The 15,381-nt window shown below is 48.2% G+C and overlaps 1 protein-coding gene across 1 annotated transcript in view; it reads left to right on the plus strand.

Moving 5' to 3' along the window:
- ADAMTS2 (ADAM metallopeptidase with thrombospondin type 1 motif, 2) overlaps positions 1 to 15,381 on the plus strand; it is a 284,941-nt gene that overhangs the window by 198,434 nt on the left and 71,126 nt on the right. The window contains exons 7-10 of the mRNA XM_005870719.2: positions 5,620 to 5,725; positions 6,373 to 6,516; positions 6,905 to 7,037; positions 8,230 to 8,343. Coding sequence (XP_005870781.1) covers positions 5,620 to 5,725; positions 6,373 to 6,516; positions 6,905 to 7,037; positions 8,230 to 8,343 — 497 coding nt within the window. The remainder of the gene's footprint in view (positions 1 to 5,619; positions 5,726 to 6,372; positions 6,517 to 6,904; positions 7,038 to 8,229; positions 8,344 to 15,381) is intronic.

The raw sequence follows: 15,381 nt of genomic DNA on the forward strand, positions 1-15,381 counted from the left end.
ACAGAATAAACTGGTGAATATAATAGAATCGGGGGCATAGAAAGGGAGTGGACTGACAATTCTTGGCGGGAAAGGGATGTGGGGGGTGTGGGAAGAGACTGGGAAAAAATCGTACACCTATGGATGAGGACGGGGGGGAGGGAGGTGTGAGGGCAGAGGGTGGGTTTGGAACCGGGTGGAGGGGAGCTATGGGGGGGGAAAAAGAGGGACAACTTTAATAATCTGAACAATATAGATTTAATTGAAAAACTAAAAACATAAAAATAAATATATAATGAAATAAAAAACCAAGTAGTTATTGATATGTGTTAGATTGGCAAAATAAAATTGCATCTTTGTATTAAAAAAAAAAAATGTGGTACATCTACACAGTGGAATACTATGCTGCTGTAAAAAAGAAAGAACTTTTACCATTCCCAACAGCATGGATGGACCTGGAGAGCATTATGCTAAGCGAAATAAGCCAGTCAGAGAAAGATAAATATCACATGATCTCATTCATTTGCAGAATATAATGAACATCATAAACTGATGAACAAAAATAGATACAGAGACAGAGAAGCATTGAACAGACTTTCAAACTTCAGTGGGAAGGTGGGGGCGGGGGTTTAGAGATCAACCAAAGTACTTGTATGCATGCATATAAGCATAACCAATGGACACAGATACGAAGGGGGTGAAGGCATGTGCTGGGGGGTGGAGGTGACCGGGAGGAAGTCATTGGGGGGGAAAAGAGACATATGTAATACTATATGTAATACTTTAAACAATAAAAAAATAATAAATAAAAAATTTTTTTAAATTAAAAACCTACTACACAAGCAACCTTTGGGGTGCTTCTGTTGCCCAAAGATACCCTGGCTGTCTCTGACTCTCACCACTCCATGGCACCTTTTCCAGCCACAACCATAAAGGTCTCCTGTGAGAGGGAGCAACCTCAAGGCTCTAGCAGCACCCCAGTCCTATGCAGACAGCCACACCAGGCTACTGGGTGAATTGCTCATGTGCTCATGCATCTGGCCATTGGAAGATCACAGTCACAGCTACAAGCAGACTCTCTTTCTTCTTCGCCTTTAGTCACTAACTCTCTGGCTTTGTCCTCCCTTCTCCTGCTGGCAAGAAAGTTATGAATGGAATGTATGAATTCCAGTCCATGTGTGCGCTCAAGAATAAAAATTAAATAAAAATTAAATAAATAAATAAAAGTAATAAATAAATAAATAAATAAATAAATAAATAAAATACAAATGAATCTCTGCACTAAAAAATGACATCATTAATCCATTGAGGGAAAATATTCATAATACATATCCTGTATCTAATAAAGAACTTATATCTGAAATATATGAACTCTGACAAATCAATAAGACAATGTCAATGATAATAATAATCAAACAACCTAGTGGAACATTGGCAAGAGACTTTCTCAGGCTCTTAACAAAACATGAATGATTCATAAATATATGAAAAGATGTTCAGCCTCAGTTGACATTAGGGAAATTCAATCAAAACCACAACCAAAATCCAGAACACGCCTAATAGAATGGCTAAAATAAAAAAAGACTGAAAATCTTTCATCTTGCTGAGGATGGGGATATGCATTTTCATACTCCTCTGGTAGGAATATAAATTGGTGCAGCTACTTTGGAAAACTGTTCAGCAGTATTGTTTAAAGCTGAACAAAAACCCACCCTGCAGTGACACTCCCAGATATGCTCCCACCAGAAGTGCAAACACGTGTGCACCGAAAGATGATGCAGGAACATTCAGGGCAGCATTACTTACAATAACTCTTAAACACGGAGTTACTTAAATCCATCAACAGGAAGCAGATGAAGATGTATTCACACAGTAATCAGAACTACAGGTACATACCACACTGGAGATGAATCTCACACATGGAATGCTGAGTGAAAAGCTTGACAGAGAAGAATATATACTTAGGATTCCATTTACTTCAGCTTTGTAAGTGGGCAAAACTGATCTGTGTTATTAAAAGTTAGGGAAGGAGGGGATTCCCAAGAAGGGGCTTCTGCAGTGTGAGTACAGTTTTATTTCATGACCAGGTAGGTGCCCATGTGGGTGTGATCACTGTGATAATTCTCTAGTTGTATCCTTATTACTTGTGCATTTTTATGGACATTTGTTGCACTTCAAAAGAAAGAACTTGAGCAATCTATATAGAAATTAGAGGCCCAGTGCACAAATTTGTGCACAGGTGGGGTCCCTTGTCCTGGCCTGCAGGATCAGGTCAAAACTGGCTCTCCAACATCCCCAAGGGGTCCCGGATTGCAAGAGGGCACAGGCCAGGTCAAGGGATGCCACTGGAGCATGGTCGGGGCCAGGGAGGGATGCGGGAGGGCTCCAGGGCATGTCCAGGCCCATATCACTCAGTCCCGATCAGCCAGACCCCAGCAGCAAGCTAACCTACCAGTCAGAGAGTCTGCTCCCTGGTGGTCAGTGCATGTCATAGCGACTGCTCAACCGGTCGACTGTCTGGCCCCTGGTGGTCAGTGCACATCATAGCAAGTGGTTGAGCGGCCTTAGCATATCACTAGCATATTACACTTTGATTGGTTGAATGACCGACCAGTCGACCAGACACTTAGCATATTAGGCTTTTATTATATAGGATGATTATTCAGAGGAGTGGACTCATTTCATCCACCTCATCCTCTATGGATAGTCATTTTTATTAGTTTCTGGTTGATCATTCCAGTAATCCTTCTCATAAACACAAGCATATTTATACTTATTCCTCTCACCACTTTCTTCCCTGAATTATTACATGCACTTCTCTGCTTCTCATTCCACTCTCTGTGCTGACCACTTGCCCATATTTGCATTACTAGGGAGACTTCTCCAGTGATGCTGGTCGGGCTAAGATTCATTTCTGTTAATAAATTATCTCTGACACTAGAGTGGCTCCCTTTCAGCACCACAATGGGACGCAGGTGGGAACAGGGAATGTGACTCCAGCCCATTGAGCACAGATCAAGGGGTTGCTCTCACCCCTTCAAGGTCTACAGCTGACTAATAGAGCACTCTGTCAGTCTTGTCATCCAGGCAAGAGCGCTAATGGGAAGCAGAGCTGTTCCACAGGAGAGGAAACTGTCCCATAGGAGAGGAAGCTTTTATATTAAGTGACCTCATCCTTCATTTAAAAATATGAAAGAAGCCCTAGCTGGTTTAGTTCAGTGGATAGAGTGTTGGCCTGTGGACTGAAGGGTCCTGGGTTCAATTCCAGTCAAGGGCACATACCTCGGTTGCAGTATCCTGGCCCTGGTAGGAGGCATGCAGGAGGCTACCAACTGATGTCTCTCTCTCACATCAATGTTTCTCTCTGTCTCTCCCTTTCTCTTCCACTCTCTCTAAAAATCAATAGAAAAAATATCCTTGGATGAAGATAAAAAAAAAGTGAAAGGAGCCCAGCTGGTGTTGCTCAGTGGTTGAGTATGAACCAGGAGGTCACAGTTAGATTCCTGGGGGCTTGATCTCCTTCTCCCTTTCTTTCTGAAATCAATAAAAATATATTTTAAAAATAAAATAAATATGTGAAAGGATCAACAGATTGGAGTGACTAAAGGAAGTGGAGGGTCAGTTTGTCTGAATGACATCTGAGAAGCACATGAAGGACTTGTAAGCAGGCTGGTCTTTACAAAGCAAACTTTTTCCTTCTCTTCCCTTCACCCCCTATGGGAAGCCATAAACATCTGAAGCCAGAACCCCACCACCCCCCAGAAGAGATTCTGTATGCACAGAATTTGTTTTAAAAATTATCATACAATAAAATTAGTAAAAAAAAACCAATAAATAAATAAATAAATAAATAAATAAATAAATAAGTAAAAATGTGAAAGGACAGCTAAGGATTATTAGACATTAAAAAAAATGGACCATATTGAAAAACAAAATCAGAAAACTGACTCCAGAGGAAACAGATAATTTAGAAAATGAAAAAGAACTTTTTAAAAAGTAATATTCCAAGAATGTTTAGAAAAATATGCCCATAAACCCAGAACAGGTTGCTAAGAAGAATTAGAAAATGAAGAAGAGTTTTTATGAAATTAAAGATATGATGGGTAAAATAGAAAATTCAAAAGCTGAAGTAAAAAGTCAAAGGCATCCAAAAATATTAAAATATGAGAGAAAAGTTAGGAGATATAGACAATTCAGGAGGTCCAATATGTATCTAAGATTTCCAGAAAGAGAGAACAGCAGCTAAATAAAAGGGAAGAATATAAAGATAAAGATACTTTTTCAAATCTTCAGATCATAAAGGCTCACATAATGCTAAGCAAGGTGAGTGAGAAATACTTGCACAAGGCACATTCATAGGCAAGGTTTGTATACAAAGGACAGAGGGAAGATCTCCCAAGTTTTGCTCTGGCATCCTGATTCAAGAACAATTATCTCAAAATCCACAGAGCAAAAAATACTTGAAGATACAGATTTTCTTGTTTATTCCAAGTGAAAAAGATTTCTGTACTTGTACAGACAAGTTTAAAATCACACTTTCTTCCCTTCTTCTCAACTTTTCTCTTTGGACAAATTGTCCTGGTATCTCCCCATGGGGGTTGAGGGGAGTGAGACTAGATCAGGGCTCCTAGAGCTGGGGCCCCTGGCTTTGTGGGCCTCTCAAACCCCCCAGGTATCATAGCAGAGACCCCACTTGGCATAGGCAGCTCTGTATGCACTTCTTTATCTTGCCCAGGGCCAAATGGCAGGCCCCATTTTCTGGTTTTGCTGTTTTAGATGGGGTAGGGCGTCCCACCCACCTCCTCCCTGTCAGTGGTTGTGCAGTTGGTTCTGGAGGCTTCCCTGGGACTTCTGAAGAAACCCAGTGACTAGGCTCAACCCAGCAGGGCTCAGTCCTCCTCCGTAGGCTTTCCCACCCTCCTTGTTCCTCAGCCCTGCCTTGCTTTCTGTGGGTCTCCACAGGGCCACACAGTGTCAATGGACTGGCAAAATGCACTGCATCTCCTCCCTGTTATCTGTGAATTCAGTGTCTTTCAAAGCCGTTTGACTGGGTGGGGTGGCTGGAGGGTCACTGTGCATCAATGTCAGGGGGGATGTGCCCTGCTACCACCACCCCTCCCACTCTCTGCCTTCCATTTCTGGGTGCACCTTTCCCTTAGACTCCTGATGGAGGGGACCCTTTGGTAGGAATGTGGCTCAGAATCTTCTCAGCCAAAGCTCAGAGTTAGCTGAGTTATAGCTGTGTGCCCTCAGTCTACTTGGCTCATCCCCTCTGTGGCCAGCAGGGCAGGGTGGCATATTAGTATTCATTGCCTGGCTCTGCCTCTGAGCAGCTTTGAGGACCACCCTCGCTGCAGCCCTCCGTGTCTTATGGAAGTAGGTCTAGCTGGGGTCTTATGGGTCACCCAGCAAAGTTGGAAGGTGGGAGGTTGTGTGCAAGAGAATGGCAAGTGGGAGGGTGCCCAGGTGGCAGAAAGTTCTCCCAGGTGAGATCTGGGCTTGGGGAACTGAGGGGCAGAACTGAGGCCTGCTGCCTGGGGTGAGAGTCTTCTGAGCTGTGCCAGCCTGGAGCAGTCAACTCTGCTCATTTGGGGATGGTGAGGTCACTGGGAGCTGGAGCCACCCTTTGTCTCCTCCCAGGCTATGCTCCTGTCACCGGGATGTGCCACCCCGTTCGCAGTTGCACCCTGAACCATGAGGACGGCTTCTCCTCGGCGTTTGTGGTAGCCCACGAGACCGGCCACGTGTAAGTGGCCTCACAGTCCTGGTTATCTGGGGAAGGTTGGGGTTTGAGGGACCCCACTTCTCTGAACCCTGAGAGGCACAGCCCCATATGAAAAAGATATGATGGCCTGTCCTCCCAGCACTGCATAGGGCAGACCCAATGTTCACTTTCTATTAAGGAAACATAACAAAGAAAGAGCTGAGTGGGTGCTGGGGATCTTCCCTGGATTACCCCACTTTACAGATGAATAACTGAGGCTTTGAGGGAGGCAGGCCCTGGAACATGCCCCAGGCACCACCTAAATCTCCAGGCTGGACAGATACTGATGGGAAGTGCCACAGGGCTGCCGGGCCTGTGTGGGGAGTGTGCCAAGAAGATACCCGGAGAGCTGGGCTCCACTGCGATCTCATGTCACAGCCCCCTGCCTTGGGGACAGGACACTGAGGGGCATGCTGCTGGATGCCATCTCCCCAGTGTGCCCCTGCCTTTCAGATTCTACCAATGGAAACTTGGTATCACCTGGCTTAGGGCAGACCAAAACAGCCAAGGTCCAGGAGGGCCCAGTGGAGGGAGGTTGGGGGGCCCTCCCAGCATTTGGGAGGGGTAGAGCTGACAGGTTAGTGCAGCCAGGTGAGGGTCCAATGAGGCTGCCTTGGCTCCCTGGACAGGCTAGGCATGGAACACGATGGGCAGGGCAACCGCTGTGGCGACGAGGTACGGCTGGGCAGCATCATGGCACCCCTGGTGCAGGCAGCCTTCCACCGCTTCCACTGGTCCCGCTGCAGCCAGCAAGAGCTGAGCCGCTACCTGCAGTGAGTACCACCCGTGTCCCCCAAGGACAACCTGAAACCCTGGGGTGCGTGTCCCAGTGTTCCTGGGCCCAATGCAAACCCCCAGACCTTGGGTCCTCCAATTTGAGGTACAGGGGAGGTGAGAGGGAAAGAGCAGTTCAGGTCAGTGTGGGGGATCCCACTGTTGGGGAGCACCTTTAAAGGACACTTGGGATCTGGGCAAATCAGGTCCTGGGTAGTTCACACAAAGAAACAGAGATGCAGCAGGGAAACTGAGGCAGCCCAGCTGAGAGCTGGGGTGTGCAGACAGGCCCATCATCACAGCTCCAGAAGGGGCCTCAGCAGCCCCACAGACTGGATGGCCAGTCCGGCTGAAGGCAGCTTGCAGTGCCCACGTGTCCCCTCACAGCTCCTATGACTGCCTGCGGGATGACCCCTTCGCCCACGACTGGCCGGCGCTGCCCCAGCTTCCTGGGCTGCACTACTCCATGAACGAGCAGTGCCGCTTCGACTTCGGCCTGGGCTACATGATGTGCACCGCGGTGAGTGTCGGAGCCGGCACCCTGGGGGCAACATCTCCCTCTGCACCCAGTCACACACAGTGCCCACCCTGCCCATCTAGACTTGGTCCTGGGCAGGGAGCACACAGCTGACAAGGGCTGTAACCTGGGGAGCATCAAGGGATGGTGGGGGCATGGTGTGGCCCCTGTGTGGTCTGCAGAATTCAAGAGGACTTCCCTAAGAAGAAGCAAGGTGTAAAGGTTGAATGGGAGGACAGGGCATTCCAGAAGGCAGAAATCACATGTGCAAAGGCCTAAAGGTGCAGGAACATAGCATGCTGAAGAGCAACCAATTGTTCCCCAGGGTTGAATGCCAAGACAAAGCCATTAGCATCAACACAGGTCATCAAAATTGAGTGTATCTACTGATCGAGGCCCACCAGGTTTGAGACAGTATGGCAAGAGCAGTGGTGTATATATTAGTGTCTGACTCAATGCTCATCCCACCTCCATGTAGGAAGTAAGCAAAGTATTCCACTTTACAGATGAGGAAATTGAGGCCCGGAGAAGTTAGGTAAACTGCCTAAGGCCACACAGTGAGCAGGTGGTGGATCTGGGTACTGATGAGGCTGTCTAACCTCTTGCATGTTGGCCTAAGGAAGGTGGTGGGCAATGGGGAGCTCTGTAAAAGTTTGAAGAGGGAGAGCATGGCTAGGTCTGAGTTTCAGCTGTATCCCTCAGGGATGTCCTGGAGGAAGGGCTATCAGGATAGGAAGCAGAAAGATCAGGAAAGAGATCCAGAGGACAAGGCTGGAGCAAAGACAGGAACAGAGGAGAGGGCTTCAGGAGAAATTCAAGAGGTGGAGTGTTCATAGCAGGGGAACAGGGGGTGCCCTTAGGGCCCTGTAGTGACAGCTCCTGGGCCAGAGAGATGCCCACCCAGCCCTCACGCCAGGCTCACTGGCTCCCCAGTCTGTCCAGGCTCCAAGGGGGCTGCAGCCAACAAGGGTTGAAGGCTGGGGAGGACAGTATCCCACAGAGACTTGAATTAGCAGCTGTACTCTCGAGATTATCATGGCCTCAGAATCACATGGAATTCAGGGCACCCGCTGGCCACACAAGCCTATCACAGGCAGTCAAGCTGTGCCAGTTGCATAGCTGTCCAAGAGGTCTCTGGGGAATAGGGTCCCCACAGTGGGAAGCACCCTGACCAGTGGCTGGTGTTCTCTTCCAGTTCCGGACCTTCGATCCCTGCAAGCAGCTGTGGTGCAGCCACCCTGACAATCCCTACTTTTGCAAGACCAAGAAGGGCCCCCCACTGGATGGGACCATGTGTGCACCTGGCAAGGTGAGTCAGGGCAGACGGCAGACCCCATGACACGCTCAGATATCCAGGGACAGTCCCTTCAGAGCCCTTGGGGTGGAGATGGGGGCTTTTCCTGCCTCCTTTCTAATAATCCCCACATGACTCACTCTCCAAGCTTCTGCCCTTGTGCTTCCCACACACTGTTTTTTATTTTCAGAGCAAACCTGATGTCTCAGAGCACCTGTCTGTGCTTCAACCCTCTGCCTAGAGAACTCCCTCCTCTGAGGAGCAGTTGGGGGATTCCAGCAGACTCAGTCCCCCCTGCACACTGTGCGTGACTGGGTCACTTCACCTTGAGGCCAACATTGGAGTCAGGTGGCTGCTGGTTCCCCAGGCCTAGCTTCAGGCTTAGACTCTAGAATTTGGTGTTTGCCCCTTAGAGGGCCAACTTGTCCCTTGAGGTTGCTCAGTAGTCACCCACCATCACCTGCCATCCTCCCAGGCCCACTTCTCACCTCCAGCAAATTGCCAGAAAAACAGGCTTTTCTCTCCCAGTACTTTGTCTCCTAACTCACAGCCTAATTCTCATCAGCTCCGATGAAGTCTCATACCTACCTCTCAGCCAGTCACTTGCAACGGGGCTGGCTTTTGCAGATGTGCCTAAACCTGGGTCACAGCCCCCCAGGGCTCAACCCACTGAAGCTGTGTATACCTACTCTGGGTGGGAGGGTCGTGGACTCCAATGCAGGTTCCCCCAACCCAGGCCTGAAAAGTCCCCAGATAGGCTGAGCCTGAGGTTCTTCCAGGTGGGTCTTAAATTCTGCTTAATTTTATTTTGTTTGTGGTGGAGCTTCTTAAATCTACAGATTCCCAGGTCTACCCCTCTTCAGGTTTTGGTTTGCAATAAGGATCGGGAACTGTTTTTGCTATTTTTTAAATTATGGTGAAATCTAAGTAACATAAAACGTGCTATTTTAACCACTTTAAAGTATACAATTCAGAGATGTTTAGTTACATCACTACTTTATAGTTCCAGAACTTTTTCACCACCCCAAAAGAAGACCCCATTAAGCATTGAGTCTCCATTCCCTTCCTCTCTCCAGCCCCTGGCAACCACTGATATACTCTCAGTCTCTGTGTATTTGCCTATTCTGGAATTTCTTATAACTGGAATCATATATTATGTGACCTTTTACTAGTATATCTGTCATCTTTCACTCAGCATAACGTCTCCAAGGTTCCATGTTGTGGCCTGTGTCAGTGCTTCATACCTTTTTGTGGCTGTGTAATGTCCCACTGTCTAAATGGACCACATTCTGTGGATCTGTTTGTCCATCAGTGAGCATTTAAGTTGACTCCACCTTCTGGCATTTTTGAATGTGCTGCTGTGAACATTCACAAGCATATTTTGTTTGAAGACCTAGGACAGTGATGGCGAACCTATGACACGCGTGTCAGAGGTGACACGCAAACTCATTTTTTTGGTTGATTTTTCTTTGTTAAATGGCATTTAAATATTTAAAATAAATATCAAAAATATAAATCTTTGTTTTACTATGGTTGCAAATATCAAAAAATTTCTATATGTGACACGGCACCAGAGTTAAGTTAGGGTTTTTCAAAATGCTGACACGCCGAGCTCAAAAGGTTCGCCATCACTGACCTAAGGCATGTGCAAGAATATTCCCAGCAGTACTATTCACAATAGCCCCAAACTGGAACCAACCCAGATACCATCAGCAGGAGGGCATATAAATAATGTACATGTCTTCACACAAGGTATTTTTAAGAGATGCCCAGGTGATTTGGCTGTGCCCCCAGACTTAATGAATTCTTAGAAGTTGGAGGTGGAATATCCTATATAATAAAAGCCTAATATGCTAAGTGTCCAGTAGGCCAGTGGGCCGTTCAACCAATCAAAGCATAATATGCTAATGATATGCTAAGGCAGCTCAACCGCTCGCTATGATGTGTACTGACCACCAGGGGGCAGACACTCCAACCAGTAGGTTACCTTGCTGCTGAGATCCAGCCAATTGACACTGAGAAATACAGGCTGGACATGCCCTGGAGCCCTCCCGTGGTCCCTCCCTGGCTGGCCAACTCCCCGCGTCCCTCTCCAAACCCGATCATGCACCCATCCATTTATTAATTCATTCGCTCATTCATTCCATGTATCAGGCCTGCTCCACCTCCATGGTACCCGTTGTCTGTGGGCATCGGCCATGAATGTGAAGAAGCAGTGGTGACATGATAGTGAAGACAGGGATGAGGAGTGGCCTGTCAGGGAGCTCAGGGAGACACTCAGTCAGTGACCCCCGCTGAAGCCCAAGGGTATAGAGAAGTGGGAGCAGCACTCCAGGCAGAGAGCGTGTGTTTAGTGGACTGTGCTGAGGGGAGCATGGCAAATAAGGGGAGCATGGTATTTGAAAGTTAGTATATTAATTGAAAACTTCAGATAGAGTAAAGCCAGCAGGAGATGATTGTTATTGAAAAGGGAGTTTTTTCCTCACAGATCTCAAAAGGAGTGTCCCACCCCCATCCCCTAGCGTGCCACAGGGAAGAGGGGGAAGACACCAGAAAGCAGCAGAGTGGATCAGGAAGCAGAGGGACATGGGAACTGTGGTTTCCACAGGAAGAAACAGTGGACACTGAATTTGGGTAAGCAGGCTTAGGGATTGGCTAGTGTGAACATGTCAATGGGCATTGGGGCATAGAAGCTGCCTGTAGCCCTCTGGCACTTGTCTTTGGGTGATAAGGACAAGTGGTCCAGAGTGTGAGAGCCTGCAGAGGAGGTGGTTGGGTTGGGAGCTCTGGATTAGGTGGTTTGCATATGAAGGCATGTTCTCAGGTTAGTAGTTCACTATCTCTAGGAACTAGCCAACCCCGGGAGGGGCAGCCCCTCCAGAATCAGCAAGGCCCCAGATGTCACAGTATCAGAATCCTATCTAATAATAGACAAACATGGTAATTGACCGTACCTTTGCTACGCCTCCCATTGGCTAATCAGCGTGATATGCAAATTAACCGCCAACAAAGATGGTGGCTAATTTGCATACTGCAGGCAGGGCGGGCCAGTGCGAGACGCCATCCGGGCCCCCGTGTGCCGCCTAAGCCCCGCCCCCAGCCGGGACCCCCGTGAGCGGCCCTGGACAGCAGGGCTTGGCGGTGTGATCGGCCCAAGGAAGCCCTGTTCTTGCAGGAATCCTCCTGCAATGGGCTTCTAGTCCAGAAAATAAAAGGCATGATTAACACATGTGGCTCCCAGGAAGGTTGGGTGATTGTGGGAGAGAGGGAAGGACTAACTGACCTAAGTGTTTCCTGTGCCTGCTTGGTGTGCTGCCCTGTCCAGTGTACTGGAGACCTGGCTCAGATCTGCTCTCTGATGGGCTTGGCTTTCAGCCATGAAGCCTATATGCATGTACCGTGGAGGCAAGGCCAGGCCAAAGTACAAAGGGTCCTCCCAGGTGGATATGCCCTGCAGGCCAGGCTGGTGGCTTCATCTTGCCCTCCCTGCCAGAGCCAGGGTCAAGGCAACAGGAGGAAGGCAGGCCCAGCCAGGTGCTTCTGCCTCAGTGTGTCTCGGCAGGAAAGGGTCCTTCCTCTATGTGCTCTTGTGTCCACATAAAGCACCCTGGGGAAGCATCAGCCACCCTAATTTTCACGAACTTCTGAGGACTGTTTCAGAGATACATGCCTGATGCAAAGTCCTCATGATGCTCCTGTGTTGTGCTTATGTTTCCTGTATACCTGAGAATTGGCAGACAGGCATAGTGCCAGGGATACCCAGAGTTCAAGCCCTGGGTCCCTCCTTCCTCGCCGTGTGACCTGGTGCCATTCTTTCCTAGGGCGAGTCAGCTAAGTGCCCAACTTGCTTATCCTCACATCCCAAGCTCCTGGCACATGGTATCCACTGGGGACATGCTGATGGATGGAGAATGGAGACCCAGGGCCTCAACAGTTCAGAAATGCTAAATATTCCCTTCCTGAAACAGAAAGCCTGCCATTCAGGCTTCCAGACCCACCAGGCAGTGTTCCTGGCCTGCTAGGTATGTCAGCGCTGTCCGGAGTACCTAGAACCGTGGTCAGCAAACCACAGCTCACGAGCCACATGCGGCTCTTTGGCCCCTTCAGTGTGGCTCTTCCACAAAATACCATGTGGGGGCGCGCACGTACAGTGCGATTGAAACTTCGTGACCCATGCGCAGAAGTCGGTATTTTGTGGAAGAGTCACACTGAAGGGGTCAAAGAGCCGCCTGTGGCTCCGAGCCACGGTTTGCTGAGCCGCAGTTTGCTGACCACTGACCTAGCCCATGACACAGCCCAGTCAGGTTGTCCCGGGGTTCTGTGATAAGCTCCAAATTCACTCAGGACACATAAAATTGTGCTTTTAAATATTTAACTATCTCTACTGGATGAAATATTTGTAAGCATTTAAACATGTTATATAGCCTTTTAATAACATTGAACTGTTTCTCCCATAATAGCACCGAGGTATCAAAGTAGAAGCATGTTCATTCAGGGTAACTTCTCTCTGTTTAGTACTCATAGTCGTCCAGGAGGAAATAAACCAAAAGTGTAGAGGAGCAGGTTCTGTGTGGTGGAGTCATGGTGTTTTCCTTTCTTTCTCAACTTTTGCTGAGTTGTCATTTTCTGCTTGATGCACCTGCATTGCCTCTGGTCATTTGGACCCAGGTCTACAGGGAGCTGGTCCATTGAACTATGGGACTGGGTGGTATCCTGAGTTTTGTGGGGCCCAGTTCCCCATTTACATACTGGCACCAATTTGTCCAGTGGGAACAAGGGGACCACTGTGTAGCCTCTTCCATTGTCTTGGCCTTTGATTCCCATGGCCCCCAGTAACTTAGAGGCCCAACCACAGTCATAGCCTTCAGAGGTACCAGGAGTACTCCCTCACTTCGTCTGCGTTGGCTTGGGCTATTCTAACAAAAATGCTGGGGTTTAAAACAACACATATCTCCTCACAGTTCTGGAGGCTTGAAGCCTGACATCAGGGTGCCCACATTGTCAGGTTCTGGTGAGGGTTGCAGGCTGCCATTGTCTCTCTGTCTTCTCACATTTTGGAAAGAAAAGGCATCTCTCTCATGTCTTATTATAAACGCATTAATGTCATTCCTGAGGGCTTCACCCTCATGAATGAATCACCTTCCAAAGGCCCACATTCTAATATCATCTCAGTGGGGATCAGTCTTCAACATATGCATTATGGGATGATACAAATATTCAGTTCACAGCCTTTCCTTACCTGGCCTCTCTTTCTTGCCTGCCAGCTTCACCCTGCTCCCTCAGCTGAGGAGGACACCAGCCAGCATTTCTGTGGGGTCTTCCCTTCCCTTCCATGGTTGAGTGAGGGGCACTTTGGAGTGAGCGATGAGGTCCCCAATGCACAGGAAGAACATGTCCAGCATCACTGGTGGCCTGCAGTCAAGTCTGCCTGACCCCAGATTGTCTGTGACTATGCTTGCTGGCCATGTGCCCAGATGGAGCCCTTGAGCACTTATCTGGAGCCTGGGGTGGAGAACCCAGAGAGTGGCAGCTTCTGCAGGGCCTTCAATGGGCTCAACCTGTCAGGCAGGCTTGGAAGTGCTACTGTGTCAGGAAGGAAGAGGAGAGATGGCCTCCATGCAGACATGTGCTCAAAAGTAGGGAGTCAAGGAAGGGCCTGCCTGAGAGATAAGAACCGGGAGGGATGCCTGGGGATGACTTAGGCATGGAGAAGGTAGCACAGCTCTCCTGGAAATTGACTCTGAGACAGAGATCCACAGGCAGGGACTTTCCTGGGGACAATGTGGATCAACACCTGCAGGAGAGTGAGACATTGAACAGCCATGTGGTCATAACATGGGGCTCAGCTGACACCAGGAGCCCTGGGCTGGGCTGGGCTGGGCTGGCCTTTCAGAGTTGTTCCCAAACTTGATGAGTCATTGGCTATGACTGTCCCCAGGAAAGGGACATGACCCTGGGCTAGGCAGCCCTCTGACTGAGGGCATGTCCAGAAGAGTGATGATTCAACTACCATCCACCAGCGACCAACACACTTGGCCGCTGGGGGAGAAAGAGCCTTGATCTGTGCAAGGGTCTCATCACAGCATCCACTTCAGCAAGGGTGGGGGAAGGAAGTGGAGCTCAGGATGTCTCCTGAGGAAAGGCACTCAGAGGGAGGGAGAAAAGAAATGGCAGTCTGCCAGTGCCTGGCCTGGTGGTGGGAGGTAGAGCAAGTCATGCAGAGCCTTTACCTGTGGCCCAGGGTTTAATCTTCATTCTGCAGCAGGAGAGCCCACAGAAGGGTTGAGGGGAACAGAGCTGGATTTACAGTGAAGCTTGTGATAAGCTTTGGGGCACCTCACTTGCCTGGGCCCCTTTCAAGGTCCTGGGAGGGGCCTCACAATATGTTCACATGGTTGTATATTTTCATAAATTCGAAGGTAAGATATTTTAAACATAATCAATTAAGATCACTTCTATTTTCACTCTACCTTCCCCTCTGAAACACTTCTATGCGGGCTGACATGAGAGTAGCTATGGGTGCCTTGTGGGTTTGGCTCAGGATAAATTGGATTGGGATGTATTTATTGGCTTATTTACATGGTCCTCAGTATCTCTCAAGTGTCATTAAATTACTGTATCTGTCCAGATGTAAGAATAACTTCCAGAAAAACTATGGCCACTGTGCCAACTCACCCACAGCTATTGCAGGATACATGCCGTGTGCAGCCCATTCTCCTGAACTCAATGGAGAAAAGCTGCCTCAACTGTACCTGAGGTCGTGACTGCTTCTATATTTGCAACAGTTTTTGTTTACTTTGGGAGTTTGTCTTGTAAATGGGACATTTTAAACACAGACCCAACTTGGATATTTCTTTAGAAAGGTTGTGTAACAAGATGCTGCGCCTGTCTCAAAGCTGTCACCTTCATACCTGTTACAAAAAAATAAGGGAAACCTGAATGGATGTGAAATGTAAAAAGTTTATTCAAAATGTTGATAAAGCTTTAACACACTATTTTCACTACCATTTCGAAAGTTGTTTTGGAATGCTATAATAAAGTAAAGAAACTACA

This window comes from Myotis brandtii, unplaced genomic scaffold (genome assembly GCF_000412655.1).
Source record: "Myotis brandtii unplaced genomic scaffold, ASM41265v1 scaffold321, whole genome shotgun sequence".
Taxonomy (NCBI): Eukaryota; Metazoa; Chordata; class Mammalia; order Chiroptera; family Vespertilionidae; genus Myotis; species Myotis brandtii.